The sequence below is a fragment of the Leptonychotes weddellii genome, chromosome 14 (assembly GCF_054177405.1).
Source record: "Leptonychotes weddellii isolate Sample4059 chromosome 14, ASM5417740v2, whole genome shotgun sequence".
NCBI lineage: Eukaryota > Metazoa > Chordata > Mammalia > Carnivora > Phocidae > Leptonychotes > Leptonychotes weddellii.
The window spans coordinates 62,998,746-63,019,269 of record NC_138382.1 but is presented as its reverse complement, the minus strand read 5'-3'; the positions used below and the strand labels follow the sequence as shown (position 1 = coordinate 63,019,269).

At 52.6% G+C, this 20,524-nt stretch overlaps 1 protein-coding gene across 2 annotated transcripts in view; it reads left to right on the top strand.

Moving 5' to 3' along the window:
- Positions 1-20,524, top strand: part of AKNA (AT-hook transcription factor) — a 52,614-nt gene that overhangs the window by 9,888 nt on the left and 22,202 nt on the right. For both annotated transcript variants that reach the window (XM_081803454.1, XM_081803453.1), the window contains exons 2-7: positions 4,410-4,784; positions 7,730-8,790; positions 10,512-10,586; positions 16,153-16,309; positions 17,014-17,156; positions 19,722-19,781. In XM_081803454.1, coding sequence (XP_081659580.1) covers positions 4,523-4,784; positions 7,730-8,790; positions 10,512-10,586; positions 16,153-16,309; positions 17,014-17,156; positions 19,722-19,781 — 1,758 coding nt within the window. In that variant the 5' untranslated portion in view covers positions 4,410-4,522. The remainder of the gene's footprint in view (positions 1-4,409; positions 4,785-7,729; positions 8,791-10,511; positions 10,587-16,152; positions 16,310-17,013; positions 17,157-19,721; positions 19,782-20,524) is intronic.

The following is a 20,524-nucleotide window of genomic DNA, read 5'->3' as shown; positions in this document are numbered from 1 at the left end:
CTGCCCTCTTTCTCCTCGGCCTCTGATGTTGGGAGACAGCTGGGGGCAGGAGGGGGCACATCCGGAGGGGAGAGCGGCTGGGGCCTCCTCAAAGGACTAGTTTTTGGCGGGAACCCCTTGAGCACAGTTAGGTCTGTGCCCAGCCAGCTGCTCAGGGAGGGCAGCCGAGTTTGGGGCTCTGAGCTCAGCCTTTTTGGAGGGGCCCAGACACTTGCTATGGGGAGTCTTCCTTCCCCTTCCTCACGTCCTTCCCATAAGTCTGATGGACTTGGTTTCAGAGTCATGGTCCCTGGGTTTGAATCCCCGGGCCACACTTCCTGTCCACCAGGTCTTGTGAGAGCCAGCCACCTCTCTACGACTCCGTTTTCTCATCTGGGAGATGTCAGGGTCGAGGCGGGAGCGGGGAGGGGGGCCCCCTGCACAGCCCTGGCTGGACTGGAAGGGGTTTCAGAAGGCCTGGGGAGACGAAGCCAGGCTCCATGGCTGTAGCTGGCATAGGACAACCTGAGAGATGGAGCCACAAAGACAAGGGTCCTCATTTTGGAGCGGCTGAGGGGGGCAGAGAAGCCCTAGGGGGCGGGGGCAGACCCACTCGGGAACCGGAGAAAGAGACCAGAAGGGGCTCGTAGTCCCTTGAGAGAGCCGGGGACAGGGCCAATGGTGGGGAGAGAGGAGCCATACAAAAGGAGGAGGGAGTAGTCGGTGCTTCCCTGGGCGGGTTCCTCAAGGCAGGGACCCTGAACCTGACAATCCAGTGCCTGGGGGAATTTAGTGCTCACAGGACTTTTTTGGGTTCAGCCCCCAGTTCATATGGCTAGAGCCTTCACCCAACCCCACTGCCTTTCAGGAGAAACCCAGCCTTTGACTGCCATTCAAGAGCCCCTGCCCGTAGCTGTCCGTCAAGTTCTGTTCATAGGTTCAGACCTCCGTGCCTTTGCCTATGCTCTTCCCTTTGCCTTTCCCCATTCTTCTCCCCCAAATCCTCTTTGCCCAGCTTAATGCTTCCTTCATATAACCCTCTATATTGTTACCGACCCCCCCAAGTTGAAACTTTGGGACACTTTGGCCCATTTCAGTATTCCTTGTGTCTTCTAGAGTGCTTGGCACACAGCAGAAAGTCATAGGTGTTTTAAAGTTAATTTGCACCCACTGGGTGTTCAATATACATCTTTGTGACTCTGTGGTGGGTCCTCAGGATGGAGGAGGGAGTTAACAGTTGTGAAGCTGTTGCCCTCGGGAGCCATGGTCAACCAGGAAGCTCAAAGTTCATTCAGCTACCACCCAGCCCATGCTCACGGGGCAGTAACTCCTTGCAGAAGCCAGAGCAGGTCGTGCTTCCCCCATCTTCCGGTGAGGGGAGGTTCAGCACAGCCGTTGACGATGAAGCAAGAACACCAAACCTGGAACCTGGTCTCTACATACCCAGTGACCTCTCTTTCTCGGCCGCCCAGCGAGGGCGTGTCCTGAGGTTGGCACCTGAGTGTGTTTGTTGACTGACCCGCTGACTGGCTGGCTGGGCCCAGGCTCGGTGGCCCTGAGGGCTGTGGCTTGCACAGAAGACAGAAGCCTTGCTCAGGAGAGGCTCCCAGGCTTCAGGGCCTGGGGAGCCTGTGCACAACTCCAGCTGGTGACCGCAGCCGCCTCTGCCTCTCACTGGGTTTCGGCGAGGACTGAGTCATCCCAGGAGACAGGATGTTCCTCTTTGTGCACCCAGGGGCCCCTGTGATTGGGCAGCCGGCTTTGCGGCATGGCTAGAAAAAAGCCCTTTAAAAAGTCAAAAAACCGCATGCCTCCCCAGCCCCTTCCTCAGTGATTTCAGGAAGAGAAAAGCAGTGGCCCTTAGCACCTCCCATACCTCCCCAAGCAGCAGGGCCCAGAAGGCCTAGTCCACCCCAGAAGGTGGGGCTTGCCTGGGGCATTTGCTTAATGCAGATTCCTGGGCCCTATCCCAGGGCCACAGAGTCTAGTTCTCTCTGGGTCGACCTAGGAATCTGCATTCTTAGAGAACTTTTTTTTTTAAAGATTTTATTTACTTATTTGTCGGAGAGAGAAAAAGAGCGAGCACAAGCAGGGAGAATGGCAGGCAGAGCGAGAAGCATGCTCTTCGCTGAGCAAGGAGCGCGATGCAGGACTCGATCCCAGAACCCTGGGATCATGACCTGAGCTGAAGGCAGACGCTTAACCAACTGAGCCACCCAGGTGTCCCTGCATTCTTAGAGAATTCTTAAGAACACTCAAGCTAAAGGCCCACTGGCAGGGATTCCCGAGAGGGATGCAGGCCCCCCAGAGGATATGGGAAGCAAGGATTAGAGCTTCTCCTTAAAAGATTTATTTATTATTGCATCTTTTTAAAAAAAGTTGTTTTGGATATATTTTTCCTAATACATGTATTTTTTCTAATACATCAGCATGAGGATGCATTTGTGTCAAGGTCTCAAGATATCTGTAGAGCGAGAGAGCATGAGAGCAAATATATGTTTCTGATGAGTGTTATGACAGAAAATGGGAGATTACTGGCCCAAATGAATGGTTTCAGATCTTGCTCTGTCACTCACCAGCTCGGTGATCTTGGCCAAGTCACTGCTCCAGGCCAGGCTTTTCCTGTGACCTGCTTCCCTGTTTGGGGTGAGGGCAGATGGAGAACACGCAGGCTGGCACAGAGCAGGCATCTGTGGTAGGGGTGGTGGGGAGGCCCGCAGGGTGATGTGGGGGCAGTTCTGGGGCGAGAGAGGAAGACAGGGTATGGGGGAGGGGATGAGCCCCTCCACCCCAGGCCTGCTGCAGGCACAGGGGCTGCAGCCAGAAGCCGTGCAATGTGATTCCTCCCCTGTCCCTACCCCAGCCCTTGAGAAGGCTGTAGCCTTTCTTGTGATGAAAGTTCCCTGGGGAACTTTCTATCCAGAAATAGTTGCCTGCTGACTTTTCTCAACCGTATAAATCAAGGCTCTGACCAAGCCCCGAGTGCTCACGAGGCTGCAGGGACACAGACCTGTCTGTCCTCCAGGGAGGCCTAGGATTATAGACCACTGTGTCCACTGCACGGGGGGTAGAGCCCGGGCCTGGGCTGTGAGGTGACCTGTCACCCCAGCCTTGTCCTGTCCGATGGGTGGCTTCAGGCGCCAGCCTGCTGCTGTCTGGGCCTCAGTTTTCCCACCTGCAGAGTCAAGCTTTTGTATGGGCTAACCCGGAGCGACTATGGGGGACCAGGCCGCTGCTCCGTCGGCTGGGCGCTTGGCGAGTGTTGGCCATGGCACGGGGCTGGGAAAGAAAGGCGACGGGAGATGAGAGAGAGCGAAGGAAAAGAGGGAAAGGAGGAGAGGGTAGAAGGAAGAAGGTCCCTCTGCAGCCAGACTCTCTCTTCTGGTTCCTTCTCCCTGAGCCTTCAGAGAGAAGCTTCTAAGCAGCAGCCTGGTTGTGCTGTCCTGAGCGAGGGATGCACTGAAGGGGACCCGAGAGGTCCTCCTGGCTCTGGCCACCACCTCTCCTTGCCCACGCTCTGCTGTCAGAGCCCCCAGGCCCTGCCCCAACCCCACAGCCGTCGGGGACACCAATGCCGTGTCGCCCCCTCCTGCCGCCATGGTGCCTGGGGCGCCCCTGCCTGGACATGCTCTCTCTCTCTCTCCCTCTCTCTCTTTTTTTAATTTAGGTGAAATTCACATACCATAAAATTAACAATTTCAAAAGGAACCATTCATTTAGTATATGTATAGTGTTGTACAACGACCTCTTTCCTTTCGATGGCGTGTACCCCGCACAGTGTTTATCCGCTCATCTGTCGATCGGCATTCAGGCTATTTCCCCCTTTCGCCTTTTGCGAGTAGAGCTGCTCTGAACGCGTGTGTATGGGTGTTGGTTTGAGTACCTGTTTTCAATTATTTGGAGGACTGGAATGTTCTTTTCACCCGCCGCCCCCCCACCCCCCGAGTCTGCATTCTTACCCGAGGGGGGTCAGGGAAGGTTCCCAGAGGAAGTAGCTCCTGGACTAAGCCTTGCCTCCTTCTTAGGCCGGCCGTGCCCCCCCACCAGCCCCCGCCCCGTGCTTCCCTGTCGTGCTCACCTTGGTTGGTAGTCGCTGCCTGTTTGTCTGCTTCCTCCTGGGCTCATGCACAGAGCCTGGGACACAGTGACAATCGCTAACACACAAGGGACTCTCGCCAGGGCCGGCCTCCTACTCCTTACCCTGTATCTCAAGTAATTTATACAAGTCTTGAGGGAGAGAAGAATTAGGCTCCTGGTTTTGCTAAAGGAAATGAAGGTGGTGTGACTCACCCAAGATCACACAGCTTCCTCGGGTTGGAGTCAGGAGCTGCCCCAGGCCTGTCTGATTCCAGCGTTCCTGCTGGTAACCTGCTCGGAAGCTGGGAGGGGACTGGAGGAGTAAGGCTGTCCCTTGATTGTGTCCCCCACAGGCGGCAGGCAGGATGGCTGGTACTGAGAGAAGCTGGTGGTGACCTGGGAGCCCACAGTGACAGCTCTGTCTCCTGAAGATGAAGTGGCCCAGGTGAAGGGCAGGCTAGGCCCAATGGCCAGCTCCAGGACAGAGGTGCACTGGGCCGAGCTGGGCCTGGGGAGGGGGCCCCAGCGGCGGCGCTGGGCCTGGGCCGAAGAGGAAAAGGATGCCGAGGGGAGCGGGGGAAAAGAGGTGGCCTTTCCCAATGCCACCAGCCCCGAGCTCCTGGAGGACTTCCGGCTGGCCCAGCAGCGCCTTCAGCCACTGGAGTGGGACCCGGACCCACGGGCCGCTGAACGCCAGGATTCTGAATCGGGAGAGTCTGCAGGAGAGGGTAAGACTGACCCCCCAACCCCACCCCACAGGGTGCCCCCTGACCATCCCACCTTCTGGTGGGAGGTGGGGAGTGGAGGGTGTTTTGGCGATTTTTTAAAATTAAAATCCATAAAGCCTATAATTTAAAATTTTAAATGATTTGAATTACATAAGTTGTAATGTTCATTGCAGAAAAATCGGCAAATATAAGCGAAAGAGAAAAATTACTTATTATCCAGATAACTGCTCTTTTCCTTATAAATATGCAAATGTAATATGCATATGGAACAGTACTCTACGAACGCTAGGATAACCTGCTTTTTTGTAACTTAATAGACATGAACATCTTCCCAGTTCGTCGTATGTCCCTCCACAAGTCATTCCTAATGCATGCAAAGCAATTCCATGGGGTGGATAGTCTGTAATCTGGGGCCCAATCTCTTGCTATTATAGATAATACAGAGATGAATATCATTAGTACATCTTTGCACATGTGATTTGATAATAACCTTGGTCATTTAAACTGCTTGGTCCCAGGGTTATGCCCAGTTTTAAGATTTTCTAAAAATCCCAATTAGCAATGACAATGCGGCCATGCCTTGTTTTCTAAAATGAGGGTTTCCTTTGCATGGAGCCCATCTCAGACTAAATTCCTAGTTTTGCTGAGAAGTCCCTTGTCTCTGAATCTTGGTTTGCCCATCTGTGAAATGGGAGCAGTAATACCACTGAGAATAGCACGAGCTTGGTAATGTGGTGCCAGTTGCGCTTACAACATGAACACGAAATGCCCTGACTTCAGATTCTGTGCATCGGGCAGGCCCCCGGGCATCGTGGCGAAGGCAGTAAACTGGAAGCAGATTGTGCCATGACCCAAAGTTCTTTATGCCGGGTCTGCTTGCTCACAGCTACCCACTCAGGAGCCACTTCCAGCCTGTCAGGGAGAGGTGACTGACATACACTGGGAGGAGAGGGCAGACGTATCCCTTCCTAAGGTCACATGGTAACCCCTTGCTATGACATAATAGCCACTGCCAATGTCCTTTGCCCTTACTGTGTGCCAGGCGCAGGGCTGAGCAGGGTGCAAGCCGTGTTTCCTTCTCTCCTCACCATCTTCTGCCAGGTATGAGAGGTGAGCCTCCAGTCCAAGTAAGGGTTGCCAAAGAGGGCAGCAACTTGCCCATGGGCCCCAGGAAGGGATCAGAGGGGCCAAGATTGAACCCAGGGATCCCTGGCTCCAAAGCCTGTTTTCCTCACCATGCTGCCTGACGCCCAGCTGCAGAGACTAACTCGCCAGCATGGCTGGAACCCTGGTCCCAAGTCCAGGATTGCTGTGAGCCACTGCATGATCTTTGGCAAGTTACTTAACCTCTCTGGGCTTCACGTGTGCTGCTGTAAAGAAGAGAGACTTGCTGAAGGAGTTGAAGGATGTAGAGGTGCCAGGGGAAAGGCCACATGGGAGCAGAGAGTGATACAAGGGTGATGACAAAGGTGTATCTGCCCAGAGCGGAGAGTCTGTGTTTGATGGTCCCAGACTGTGTCTCATGAAACTTTGGATCTATCCCAGAGGCTGACATAGGTTCTAGGACAAAGTAGGTGCTCAATAAACATTGACTGCATGGATGATGCATAGATATATGCATGAATGGGTGGGTGGGTAATGGATGGGTGAGTGGGTGATGGATAGATGAGTGGGTGGTGAATAGGTGGATAGATAGATGGATGGGTGGATGGAGAGATGGATGGCTAGGTCGGTAAGTGGGTGGGTGGATAGGTGGGTAGATAGAGGAAGGGAGAGATGGGTGGATAGTTGGATGTATAGATGGGTGAGTGGGTGACGGATAGGTGAGTGGGTGGTCGACAGATGGATGGATAGATGGATGGGTGGATGGTTGGATCAATGGGTGAACAGGTGTTGGATGGGTACGGGGTTGGAAGGATAGTGAATGGATGGGTGGATGGATATTTTTTGACCATATTGTCCTCCCTCCCTTGCTTCTTTCCTTCCTTCCATTCAGTCAACAAATATTGAGCACCTACTCTGCATATACAATAGTAAACAAAACCAGAGGGTATCCTTGCCCTCATGGAGATTACAGTGTAGTGGGGGAGACAAATATTAATGAAATGATCATGAAAACAAATGGAAAACAGGGGCTATGATAAGTGTTTCAAAGTAGAGGTATTCAGTCTTATGAAAACCTGTAGAAGGGAGAATCTGACCTAGTTAGGAGATCTGAGATTTCCCTGATAAAGTCAAGGTTGAGCTAATGCCTGAAGGACAGTTAGGAGTTAACTAGGCAAAGGGAGGGAGAGAGGACCCTGGCAGAGAGATCAGCATGGGCAAAGGCCCTGTGGTTGGAGCAATGTGGCATGGGTAGAGCAGGGAGAGACTGAGGGGGACCATAGGAAAGAGATGGATTTAGGAGAGCTAACGGGGTATGGAAACCCGGATCTTAGGACCATACTCTGTCCTGGGAACAGGAAGATAATGCTGAGTCATCAGATAGAGGATGAAGGCAATAGTCCAGGCAAGAGAGGATGCTGGCTCGAGCAAAGGTAGTGCAGGACTAAGAGCATTAGGTGAGTTTGAGAGCTCTGTAGGTGATCATGACAGGATCAGGGGACAGAATGGATTATGGGGATTGGGTGGAGGTGAGGGGGTGGTGGGGTGGTGGCCAAGGTGCTGCCCAAGGTTCTGGCTTGTGCAACTGGATGGAATGGTGTTTCCATTTGCTGAGACAGGAAATACTGAGGGGCTACCAGGTTTGAGGATCAGGTTTGGAGGGCTGGAGACAACTAGAGGAGGTGCTAGGTAAGTACTTGGCCATATTGGGGGGGATCACTGGGATTCTTGCCGTCACCACAGGATGAGGAAATGAAAGCCCAGAGGGGTGAAATGACTCTGGTAATGATACACAGTGACTCCAGACCTGGTATATCCTGAGCAATGACCTGTCTTTCCAGAGTTTGAAGCAGAGGATGTGGACAGCCCAGAAAGTTCCAACTTGCCTCTCAACTGGCTCCCCCAGCAGGATCCTCACCTGGCCATGACTGAAGAGGATCCGGAGGAAGCCCTTGGAGATCCTGAGGTGGGGGGAGCTGGAGAGAGCTCCCCAAGATTGGAGTATGAGACTGGTCTCAGCTCAGGGGACAATGGAAATACCAGCCCCAGCGCTCTGGAGTGGGGTCAGGACATGGGCTGGGTGGCCTCTGGCAAACAAGCCAGTGGAGACAAACTTCCAGAACATTCTGAGGACAACCCAACTGTTGACCTCAGCTCTGCAAGGTCCTGGAGCAGTGGGACCGTGAGCCTCGACCACCCTAATGATAACCTTGATTCTACCTGGGAAGGAGAAACTGATGTCCCCCAGCCCGTCGCGCTGGCAGAAACCTTACCACAGAGCTCCAGCCACCACCTCCTAAACCCAGACACCAGAACTGGAGGAAGTGTTGCTCCGGCAACCCCCACGGAATTCCAGGACTCCTCAGTACCCCAGGCCCAAAGTCTCCAGTGTCCGGCAGATAAGTGGAAAGAAAGTACCAACTTCTCCTGCCCTCAGTTGGGGGACCAAGCCTGGAAACGGACACGGGCATCCCCTAAGCCACTCCCTTCTCGATTCACTGGCTCCATCAGCCCCCTGAATCCACCTAGGCCAGGCCGACAAGACAGGCTACCACCCAGGCAGGGAGCCACTCTGGCTGGTCACTCATCTTCTGATGCCTCCAAGTATGGGCGGGGGCAGCTGAACTACCCGCTCCCTGATTTTTCCAAGGTGGGACCCCGCGTAAGGTTCCCCAAAGATGAGAGCTACCACCCTCCCAAGGCCAGGAGCTACAGCGGGCAGCCTCAGGGCCCTGCCAGGCCGCTGATCTTCAAGTCACCGGCTGAGATTGTGCAGGAGGTACTGTTGAGCAGTGGAGAAACCTGCCCGGCCAAGGACCCACCTCCTACACACCCCATCACCAGGGTACCCCAAGAATTTCAGACGCCCGAACAAGCCACCAAGCTGGTCCATCAGCTCCAGGTAAGCTGGACTCATGTCTATAGGCATGTCACCAAGGCACCTGTTGGCCCAGAGTTTGAGGCAGTTTGGATAGGAAGTCTTAGGACTGGGCCAAGAATCCCCTGCTGGTAGAGCGAGGGTTGTACCTGAGCTGGGAACATAGTCCTAAGCCCTTTGCTCAAGAAGCGCAGCGCTTACACTCACGCCGCAAGGATAATCTGCGTGTGTGTGTTTTTAACTTCTACTGTGAGAAATTCAAAACATATGCAAGACAGAAAATGGTACAATGAACCCCCGGGTACCCGCCGCCCCGCCCCCAGCAGCCTTTTTCACCTGTGGCCTCACCTCTTCCCCCACTCACCATACTGGAATATTTCGAAGCAAATTTCAGGCCTCAAATCGTCTTACCCAGAAATATTTTAGTGTGTATGTCTAAAGATCAGGACTCTCTCTGAAACATCACGATCCCATTAGCATACCTAAAAGCCAACCCCAATTCCTTAATATTATCCAATATCCGGTCCATGTTCAGATCTCCCCTGTGTCTCATAAATGGCTTGTTTATTTCAGTTGGTCCTAATCACGGTCCAAATGTGCCTTTCAAGTCTCCCCTATCCCACCCCCGTTTTTTTCAGATCTCCTTCTTCCTTTTAGTTTATTTGTTGAGGAAACCAGTCCTGTCCTCTAGAGTCTTCCACATTCCGGAATTTGCCGACACACCGTCTCGTATCTCTTCCTATGTTCCACTGTCCTCTCCTTGTCCTGTATGTTGTCAGTCTAGAGCTCGAAGCTTTTTTGGGTTGCAACCATCTGCTTATTTCCCCTCCAGACCACCAGCTCCATCTGGGTAGGATTTTTTTTTTTTTTTCTTTTTTTGGCAAGAGCATGTCACAGGTGGTTAGTCACGGGATGCTTGCTCATCTTTCATTTGTGATGTCTATGGCCACCGATGGCCATGGCCTTGATGCAGTCCTCCCTTTGGGGTGATAAAGTGGTAGTATCCTAATGCTATCATTCCTTCTGCATTTACTTGCTGGAAATCTTCTATAAAGTAAAATTTTCCCTCATCGACTGTTTGGTTACCAAGGTCTTGTTCATGTGGGAAACACAGGAGAAATGCTTGCGTCTGTCCTTCTACTCCCCAGTTTTCAGAGCAATGCATCTGTTCCCCGATATCCTTCAAAGACGGCAGGTGCCATTTGTTTTCGCCTTTTCCCTGCCGTGACTTGTTTGATGAAGCTGTTCAGTTTTGTCTGGGGCAAGTAGTGACTCTGAGTACATGCGATTGTGATTTCCAAATCTTCTATGGGACCCTTGGATGATTCATTCCATCCACCATTAAAATCCCACTTAGGAAGCGCATGCTCCTCAAGCACTGGGAATAGAGCAGGGGGGAAGACGGATGTGGGCCTCAGCCCACAGAGCTGACAGACGCACAGGGAGTTAGGACGGATGAGCATGTAGTTGCAGTCCTCGGTGACAGGGGTTATGCATCAAGGTAAACCAGCCCAGAAGCCCTCATCCCTGATTTACTGTCAGCAAAGTTAGCAGGCTGTCCTGCGCCTCTCCCACTCAGAATTTGGCCGTGGGGGCGTGGGTTGCATGTGAGCCTGCCGGGCTTGGCTTAGCTCCCACCTCTGAGCTCTTGCACTCTGAGGAACCCTTTGGAGGCTGGGCTCCCCTGAGGGGTCTCATGGTGAGGGGTATGGGTGCATGACCCTGTTGCTCCCCCTCTCCCGCAGGAGGACTACCACAAGCTCCTCACCAAGTACGCTGAGGCTGAGAACACCATTGACCAGCTGCGCCTTGGGGCCAAGGTACTGGCTGGGGTAGGGTGGCGGTGGGGGCCTGGCCCCTGAGAGATGACACTCCCCCACAGTCTTTGCTCCTACCTCCTGAGACCCCGGGGATATAGAAGAACCCAATCCTCAGTCTACCACAGGGTCCCTCTGTGACCTTGGGCATTGACCTTGCCCTCTCTGGGCTCCATCTCCTTTATCATTGATGAACTTTGATGTCCTTGAATCCTAGAATCTGGGTTCCCAGGATTTTCACCAGAGCAGCTCTGGGGTCATACCACTTGGGCTCCGCTCCTGGCTCCATTACTGAGTGGCTGTGTGACCCCAAGCAAGTTTCTTGGGCTCTCTGAGCCTCAAGGGAGTAGCACAGAGTTTCTGCTCGGCTCCTGGTGCTTATTTCCTGGGCCTGATCCTTCCCCAATGTCTCATGCACAGCCTCCCCCCTCACCCCCTGACTGAATGTCCAGTATTGTAGCAGAGGGAGTGAGGAGGGGGAAATCCATCCACACCCATCCTGCTCAGCCCCCACCCTGCCTGGGGAGGAGGCTGTGAATTCTCACTTGGGGCCTTCCCCTTTCTGGGGGTGAGGCAGGAAGTGGGGCCTCTTACAGCCCCTCATGGCTTCCTGTGTCCCCTCCCCCGCCTCTTGCTGCATCAGGCCACAGTGGAGGGGGGGATGGGAGCTAAGGTGCAGAGATGCGGACCTTCCCTCTCCCTTGCCTGCTCTCTCAGGGCCCCCACCTGGCCTGTCCCTGTCGTGCTCCAGGACCCCTCCCCTGCCACAGGTTGCTGTCCAGCCTCCAGAGGCACTTCGGTGAAGTGTCTCTGAGGCAGCCCTGATAAGAAAACGGAAGAGGTCCTGTTCTGGGAGCAGTTCTCCTGTGTCCCCACACCCGTCAGGATGCGGGCAGGTCCCTTCCATCCTGGCCTCCTTGGGGACATCGGCGAAATCCTGGGAGCCAGTGGGTTCCCCCCAATGTCTTAAGGCTCCTTCTAGCTCTCTGAACTCCGGAGCCAGAGTCAGGGTGGGAGGGCAGGGGAAGTTGGGGAGGACGCAGGTGGGGCTTGGTGAGGCATCCTCCCTGGGGGATCCATGCCCACATGGCTGCAGACTCCTAGAAGTTCCAAGGAGAGAGGAACTGGCCATTAAATCCAAACGCTCAGCTCCCCTGGCTAACAAATTGGGAATTGGGTCCCCAGGACGGGCAGAGGCTGCCAGAGTTCAAGGTCAGGGGCAAAGCCTTGGAGCATCTCCTCCCTCCCTCTTCTCCTTGCTTCCTCCGAGTGAGTCACTATATGAAAAGCATGTACCAGGGCCTGGCAAATACTTCCAAAGAGATGGGGACTCTTCTTTTGAATATTATTAATATGAAGCTGTTTATTGGGTGCCCATGTGTGCCAAGGACAGGGCAGGCGTGGACACCAAGGGAGCATAGCCGGGGGGCCTCCTGTCATGGGTGCTCCCCCAGCCCGGTGGGGACCCGAAGTCTCCCCCTGGGCGGTCACCTTGTTCCGGCTGATGACCCAGACCCATCTCTTGTGTGCGAGAGGAGCATAGGAGGGAAGGTGGGAGAGGCTGGGAATGGTTCAGTACCAGCTCACCCACTCTCACTTTCTGGAAAAATGACTCCTTAGTTTGGGGGTTCTCCTCAAGAGAAGGGTGAGCATAGGTCAGCCAGACTCTTCCAGAAGCAGGATGATTCTCTCCCGGTCCCCCAGTCTCCCCTGCCGGGCCGTACAGGCAAAGCTTACCATCCCGGTGGGCTGAAGAGGACACGGAACCCGATCAGGGAGGGGATGGCATGGTCCCATGGGTCAGCCAGGCTTTTCACCCTGTCTCCAGCTCTGTAGACTCCACCCTGAAGACTCAGGAGACCCCGGTGTGGCTTCCTGCTCAGATCCCTTGCCGGGGAGGCCAGTTCATGGAGGCAGAAGTGTTACTGCTCCCTCAGACTAAGCCGGTGGAAGTGGACACCCCAGGGACTTGCTGAGCGCGCCCCCCCCTACTCTGCTCAGCGCCCAAGGGTGTGGGTGGACCCATGTGGGAGGGAGCCAGGCTGGGGACATTGCCCTCAGGACACCCAGGCCAGCCCGGCAGTGGTGGGCAGCAATGGGTGGGGACCTAGGGGAAAGCGACTGGCATGTACTGAGCAGTAAAAAGGTGTCAAGCCCCAGGCTAAGTATTACCAGGGTCACCTCATTTGATCTGCACAAGAGAAAACTGAGGCACAGCCAGGCCGTGGTTTGTTCAACACCCTACAGCTGGTAAGGGATTAAAAGTCGGGGATTAAACCAATGTCTGCCTGATTGCAGGATGGGCGCTCTTTTCCCCACACCTGGGTGAGCAGGATTTGGGCTCTGGTGCCGGGCATGTGACAGGGGCACAGGGATGAGGCAGAATGATGATGTTTTAGTAGCAGCAGTGATAGCGATGTTTACTGAACACTGTCCGGAGTTATTTACCACTGGGGAAACTGAGGCACGGGGAAGCTAAGAAATTTGCCCATCGCTCAATAAGCAGGTGCAAGAGCTGGGCCTTGAGCCCAGCAGTCTGGCTCCTAAGCCCACTGTTAACCCCACCTTCTCTAGCAGAACCAGACTAAGCAGTGGTGGGCCCTGCAGCTGGGGAAGCTGGGGGTGGGGTGTCCCAAGGCCTGGCCTGGGGGCACCCCTGGAACCTCACTGGGGGTGGGGCAGGGAGCCAGGGCTCTCTTCTCTCCCCCAGCTCAGGGCCACAGTTGATGGTGATCTCACTGATTTGCTGCCACGCTGTCACCTCCCCCCAGCTGCTGTCCCTTGGCTCAGCTGCAGGGGCATCTGGAGGGGCTGAGGAGACCAGAAACTACCCCAGGAAGAGTTGGGGGAGGAGGTTGCAGAAAACTGCCTTTCCTCAATTGTGTGTTCTGCTGACCACTAGTTGGTCCCAGAGACCCTGATAGAGATGTTGGGGGCGGTGGGGGGGAGCATGGAGGTTAGTCTTCAGAGGAGCTGGGGGAAACATTTCCTATTCTCTCTACTCCCCTGCTCCTCGCCCCATTCATAAAGCCCATTAGCATTTTAAAGGCTGTGAGAAACCCATCTGTGCAAAGACTAGTCAGTTATTTAACCCTGTGTTGCCCACCCTTGCTGGTCTACTGTTCACTGATTAACCCCCCTGAGGGAGCTAATCCAGCCTCAGGGAGCTCCACAGGACACCCTGGCTTAAAAGGGGTGCCCTGGGGCGCTGGGGTGGGTGCTGGCTAAGTCCAGAGACAGACCCCAAGAGGGAGGGACCTAAGCAGCTTCAAATTATCTGCACTCACCCCCACCCCCCACCCCACCCCCACCCCCCACCCCTCCCTCATCGCCCCCCCCCCTGCTTCCCCTTCCCAGGCCCCTATAAGGGCTTTAGGCCCCTAGGCTGAAACAGTGCTTTCCTGTTGCTCCCCAGGTTGGGCCTTGGTGGGCAGGGCCTGAGGCGGGGGGAGGGGCAGGGTGGGGCAGGGGAAGTATGCAGGAGGGCCTCCCCAGATTTGGGTCACCATGGGAGGAAAGGGGTGCTAGTGGGAAAACCCCCACAGGCGGGTCTGAGCAGATGGCGGAGAGGATTATTAAAATCCAGCTTTGTTCTCATCAGAGGCTGGGTCTGAAGGAGGGGGAGGCGATGGGGGCCAGGCAATGCTGGGCCATTGTCCCTCACTTTGGAGTAGATTTTTCTGCCACAGCTAGGACGTGAAGAGCAGCTTAAGCAGGGAGAGGCTGCCTGCCTGGGGACCAGGGAGCTCCGTCTATCAGGCGTACCCTGAACTGCCCACTCCTGACCCTGGGGCAGCAGGGAGCAGTAAGATAAGCTGCCTGACCAGCTGGAGGGCACTGAGGCACCACAGGGGAATAGCTTTTCCAGGGACCTGCCTCCATGATGGCCCCATAAATGACAATGGTGATGATAATGGTGATGTGATGATGATGGAGAGAATGATGATGGTGATGATGGTGATGGTGATGATGGTGGTTATGGTGGTAAATATAGTGATAGTGGTGGTGATGATGGTGATGGTGACCATGATAGTGGTGATGATGGTGATGGTGATAACGGTGGTGATGGTGAAGATGGAGGTGATGGTGATAAGGATAGTGATGGTGGTGATGGTGATGATGATGGTAATAATGGTGAGGGTGGTGGTGATGTGATGGTGTTGATGGTGATGGTGATGGTGTTGATGATGGTGATGATGGTGATGATGGTGATGGTGATGGTGATAGTGATGATTGTGATGATGATGATGGCAATGATGGTGATGATGGTGGTGGTGATGATGATGGCGCTGGTGATAGTGATGGTGATGATGGTGGTGATGGTGATGATGGTGGTGATAATGGTGAGGGTGGTGGTGATGGTGTTAATGGTGATGGTGATGGTGTTGATGATGGTGATGATGGTGATGGTGATGGTGATGATGATGGTGATGATGGTGATGATGGTGATGGTGATGATGGTGGTGATGCTGATGATGGTGATAGTGATGATGATGGGGATGATGATGGCGCTGGTGATAGTGATGGTGATGATGATAGTGATGGTGATGTTGGGAATTGTGATGTGTAACGATGGTAACAACAGTAATAATGGTGATGATGAATATGAGGATGGTGGCTTCTGTTTATTGAGAACTCATTTTGTGCACAGAGAACTTAGTTAAATCACCTGTTCTAGGACTCAGAAGTGGCCAGTGGTAAAGGCCACTGGTGAATATTTTTAGCTTTGTGGGCCATACAGCCTCTGTGGTAATGACTCAGCACCGCCATGGTAGCATGAAAGACCATAGATAATACATAAGCAAGCATAGCTGTGTCCACTAGAACAGTATTCACAAAAACAGACCCTAGTTGGCCAACCCCTGCACTGGACCACCATCCCTACATGGGTCTCCTCTAATCTTGTGCTTCACATGGTCTTCCTTGGCCATCGGCCTGATTCCAGACTGGGCTGGTTACCATTTGAAATCCACCCTCAAGGGATGGAGACCTGCTATAGCTGAGTGATTAGTTTGTTCACTTGTTGGTTTACGCACTCATTCAAACAGCCATCAATTGCTGTTATTATTATCAATGTGATAATTATGATTGAAATACTTTTATTAATAACAAATAGTATATAACTATATTTATATTTGCTGTATGTTAAATACCATATTAATTATAATTGTGGTTACACTGTGAATTATTATAACAAATATTAAAAATGATTATATGGAAAACCATAGTCTTTAGGGTCACAGCAGGTTACAATCTGAGCCCAAGGATTTATAGCTGGAGATTTTGAGTGAGTGACTTAACCAGAGTCTCAGTTTCCTCTTCTGTGAAATGGGGATGATAGTCCCTGCCTTGCCTCCCCTTCAGAGCTGCCATAAAGAGAGGATGAAAGGGCCTGTAAGTCCTTGACCCAGTGTTTGGCCCCCACCCAAGGGCTCCACTAATGGTAGTATTTATTATTACAAGGCATGTTTGTTGAGGGCCTAAGTGATGGTGTGAATGAAGGGGAGGCCTGTTGGGAGGCTTGCCCCATCCCTGACTTGGCTCTGCTCATGCCTCCCCTCCCGGACAGGTGAACCTGTACTCGGACCAGCCCCAGCCCAGCCACAGCATGCACACAGGGACAGCGCCCCAGGGGACCAAGGTTTTGTCCTTCAGCATCCCACAGCCCCACTCTGTGCTGCGGTGGTCGGGCCCTGCCGAAGCCCCACAGACCTCTGGGACCTCAGGTGAGCCTGTGAGAGGAAATGGGACTGGAGGGCCTTCTGCCTGTGATTCTGCTCTGGGGGCACTTGGTTCTTCTTGGAGTGACACTGGCTTCAGACCAGGGGAGGGAGGGAGACGAGTTCTCTGGGACCTTTGAGCTGAAGAGGGCAAATGGAGATGTGGAAAGCATCTTGCCTGGAGCCAGAGCAGCCTGGGAAAAGCCCAACTCTGCACTTGGCAGTTGGGTGATCTTGGGCCCATTGCAGAACAGAGAGCGCTGTCACTATGGAGCCCCCACGGGGCCAGGCTCTGCGCCAAGGCTTGCCATGCATGATCCCAGTTAATCTCCCCATCAGTCCCACTGAGAGTCAAGGAAACCAAGGCTCAGAGAGGCGAGGACATGCTGAAGGTCACACTGCTATAGGGGAAGGGAGAGGGTGGGGATTTGAACCCGAGTCTTTCTGAGTTAGAGCCTGATCCACTGACCGGGAAACCAGAGGCCTGTCTTGGCCCCAGCTGTGCGTTCTAGGGCAGAGCCAGACCTTGTTCTCCCCTGTACCTGGGACTACACCGCCCATCCCGCATCCTGGGGCCCATGTGAGGACAGCGTGATTGCAATATGACAGTTGTAGCTTGATGATGGCGGGTGTGGTTCTGAGGTTCGCTGAGTCCCTCACCCCAGGAAGGACAGTTCTTGGCCCCAGCATTGAGTGGTTGTGCATTCTAGGGTGGCCGTCAGCTCAAGGAGACCTGAACCCCTCCTCGTCTGCCCCAGCGTGGCTTCTGGAGAACCCAGGCATCACCCAGGACCAGCCATCAGCAGAGCGGACCCAGGAGTTGGCCGCTCAGGCCAGCCGGTTCATGGCCAAGGTGAGGGGAAGCCCAGCTTTGCTCCGGGGAGACACAACTCACCTGGAGAAAGCAGAGCCTCTGCCTGCTTGAGTAAGAAGCTCTCCACAAGGCTCCCTTGTTCCTCCCCTGCTGGAGGTAACTTGGCCATCTCGAAGACGTGAGCCTCTGCCCTGGTTTAGAGACCATTCGGTCTAGAGCCTCCTCCTTGTCACTCAGCGCTGGGTTTCACTCCCTCTGTTGGCACCGTGTCTCATCAGACTCTCTCCAGCTGTGCTTGAAAGTATCTCCTGGGTCCCCCGCCAGGGGAGACTCTCAGCCCTTCCAAGGATTCTGGAAGGATAACAGAACCTCCACTCTACCTGTTCCTCTTCAGGATAAATCACCCCACTTTCTTAATTAATTCATTACAGACATCCATTCTCAGTCCCTTCTCAAAGGGCCTTTATATTTTCACCAAACAGTCCAAGTAACTATGAGTTGTTTGCAGGTCTATTTATAACTATACACTTGGCCTTCTGCCAAAAGGGCTTTAGAGCAGCTGAGAAAAAAACTTGCATTATAACCACCTTCTGAAGACAGAAGGAAGGAAACTGGGGGCAAAGGGGAAGTAAGGGTAGAAAAAACCAGAGTGAACTTAGCGTAAAGTGAATAAACAAAATGTCCTGTTGGACCCTGAATGCTTTGAGCTTCCCAGCTGTCAATGCAAAAAGGGAAATGCAACAGTTACATATATTACCGTGTCCATAAAAAAATTCCTTCAGAGAAATACCATTATTTATTTATTTTTTTGGTAACAGTTTTACTGAGATAGAATTCACATATCACACAATTTTCTGTGTTAAAGTTAATGCTTCAGTGGGTTTTACTCTATTCAGTCATGCAGCCATCCCCACAGTCGGCCTTAGAACATTTTCATCACCCAGTAAGAGACTCCATGTTCATGAAGGGGTCGCTCCCCATTCCCCCTGTCCCGGCCCCCAGCGGCTGCTCACCTACTTTGTCTCCATGGGTTTGCCTCTTCTGGACATTACATATAAATAGAGTCCTAGAATAGTTGTCCTTTTGTATCCAGCTTCTTTGGCTGATCCGAATGTCTTTATACATGTATCGTAGTAACATGAACAGGTACTTTATCCTGTGTAATCGCCACCGTTCTGAGTCCCGTCGCTGGAGGGATGCGCCTTCTTGTCCTGTGTGTTCTAAAGCAAAGCCAAGGTCATCACATTGAACAGGAGCTGGGCCACCAGCTGACCCCCGATGATCTAGAGCTGTCTTGTTTGAATAGGAGCCACAGGTCATGTGGCTCCTGAGTACTTGACAGGTGGCCGGTCCAAACTGAGAGGTTCTGTCAGTGGAAAACATATGCTGGATCTCAGAGACGTAATGTGACAAAAGAATATAAAATATCTCATTGGTAATTTTTTCATTGATTACATGTCAAAATAATAGTTTAGGGTCATAAAATGTACTATTAAAATTAATTCACTGGTTACTTCTTTACATTTTAAATATGGCTATTAGAAAATTTTATTTTATAGAAAATTTTAAATTGTATAGGTAGCTTGCATTACACTTCTATTTTATATATATGTTATGTAATATCATTGTATTATATAAATTTCTATATTATATTTTGGCACTAACCTAGAGCTTTCCTAGAAATCCCAGAAATTCCCAAATCACCTTTGCCCTTTTTTGCCTAGTTAACAATTTTTTTGTAAAGGTAATAGACGTACATGGTAAAGACCCTCACATAGTACAAAGGGCATATTCAGTAAAAACCCTGTTTTCCCGTACTTGCCCTTCTGTTTTGTGCAAAAAAGTTCCACACACACACACATGTGTTTATAGAAATGGTCACATTTGTATGCTACGCTGTACCCTGACTTTTTTAATATCCCGAAGTTGAATATTTCTGGGTAGGCAATGAATTCACTTTGTTCAAAGTTCAAAAGATGCGTATAGTAGAAACGCCTCCCCCCATCCCTGTCCCCCACCCTGCCCCTGCCACCCAGTTCTCTGCCCCAGAAACAATCAATGTTTTAGTTTCTTGCATCCTTCTAGAGGTCGTTTATAATATACAGGCAAATGTGTATTTATATTTTTCCTTTTTTATTCTCTGGATATTTTATACAGATGGTAGCGTATTATAAAGACTGGCCTGTCCCTTGATTTGACACTGAAAAGTAGGTCTTACTTTATACGGGAGCAGGTACACATAGCCCTTCCTCTTCTTGATGGCTGCATACTATTCCACGGGTAGGCTTTTATATCGTTTCCCATTGCCCCCCAGTTATGCTGCAGTGAACATTCCTGGCTCATAGGCCTTCATGCACATGAGTGAGTGTGCTTTGCGATCGATAAATTCTGGGAGGCTCCACTTTGATTTTTTTCAAACGCTGCCAGGGCCGAGGCCCATGGTGGAGTCAATGTCTGGCATCCGCCTTTCCGTGCTTGGCAGAAAACCCACGTCCTGAGGCGGGGCCCAGTTCCTGGTGCCAAAGCATGAATGCGACACCCTGCAGGGCCCATCTTCCAGGGTCTGGACTAATGGACCGTGTTTCCTTTTGTCCCAATGCCCAGGTAGAGGCCTTTGCAGGACTGATGCAGGCGGGACGGCTGACAGCCCAGGACCAACTCAAGGTACCGGCCACTGTGGGAGATGCCCTTGGAGCTGTCTCCCACAGACGCATCCCCGAAGCCTTGCCTGCCACAGGACAGGCCAGAGAATCGCAGACACACACTGCTTAGCTTGCCAGGACCACGATCATGATAGCGCGGATTACCGCTCCTTAGGCGGCGATGACGGTGGGCCAGGCACCGTGGCGAGCCTCGGATGCCCATGGTTTCATTTTCTCGTAGAAAACCAGTAAGGCAGTTACAGTCATCACCCCCTTTAACTGGAATGGAATGGGGCAGCCCAGACCCCAAGTCCAGCGTGGTCATCACTGGCCGGCACTGCTTCCCACTGACTATGCTGCTTCTCAGCCACCAGAAAAAGACTTTCTCTTTTCTTTACTTTTCTTTATTATAAAAGTAATTGCCCAATATTTGAAAACCAAGGGGAAAAGGGGAGGAGAGCCTTAATCTAACCATTACTGGCTTATTTCCTTTTGGACTTTGGTATTTCTAGATAAACTATAGTCATGTATAAAATCTAGATTTCTGCTGCATCAGCCACGATCCTGGGAAGGAGCAGGTGGGGCTCTGGAAGCTGGGAGTGAGGGGGTTGAGGCAGGGGTGGTTAGCAGGGCTGTGGGCAGCATCCAGGAAGCCCAGGACTGACTGTTCCCAGCAGGTGGGGAGCTAGGTGTCAACGGAGGCACAGAGGAGGTGGGGAGAAGAGCCCAGGAGGGGTGGAGAGGGGCAAACGCAGCACACTTGGT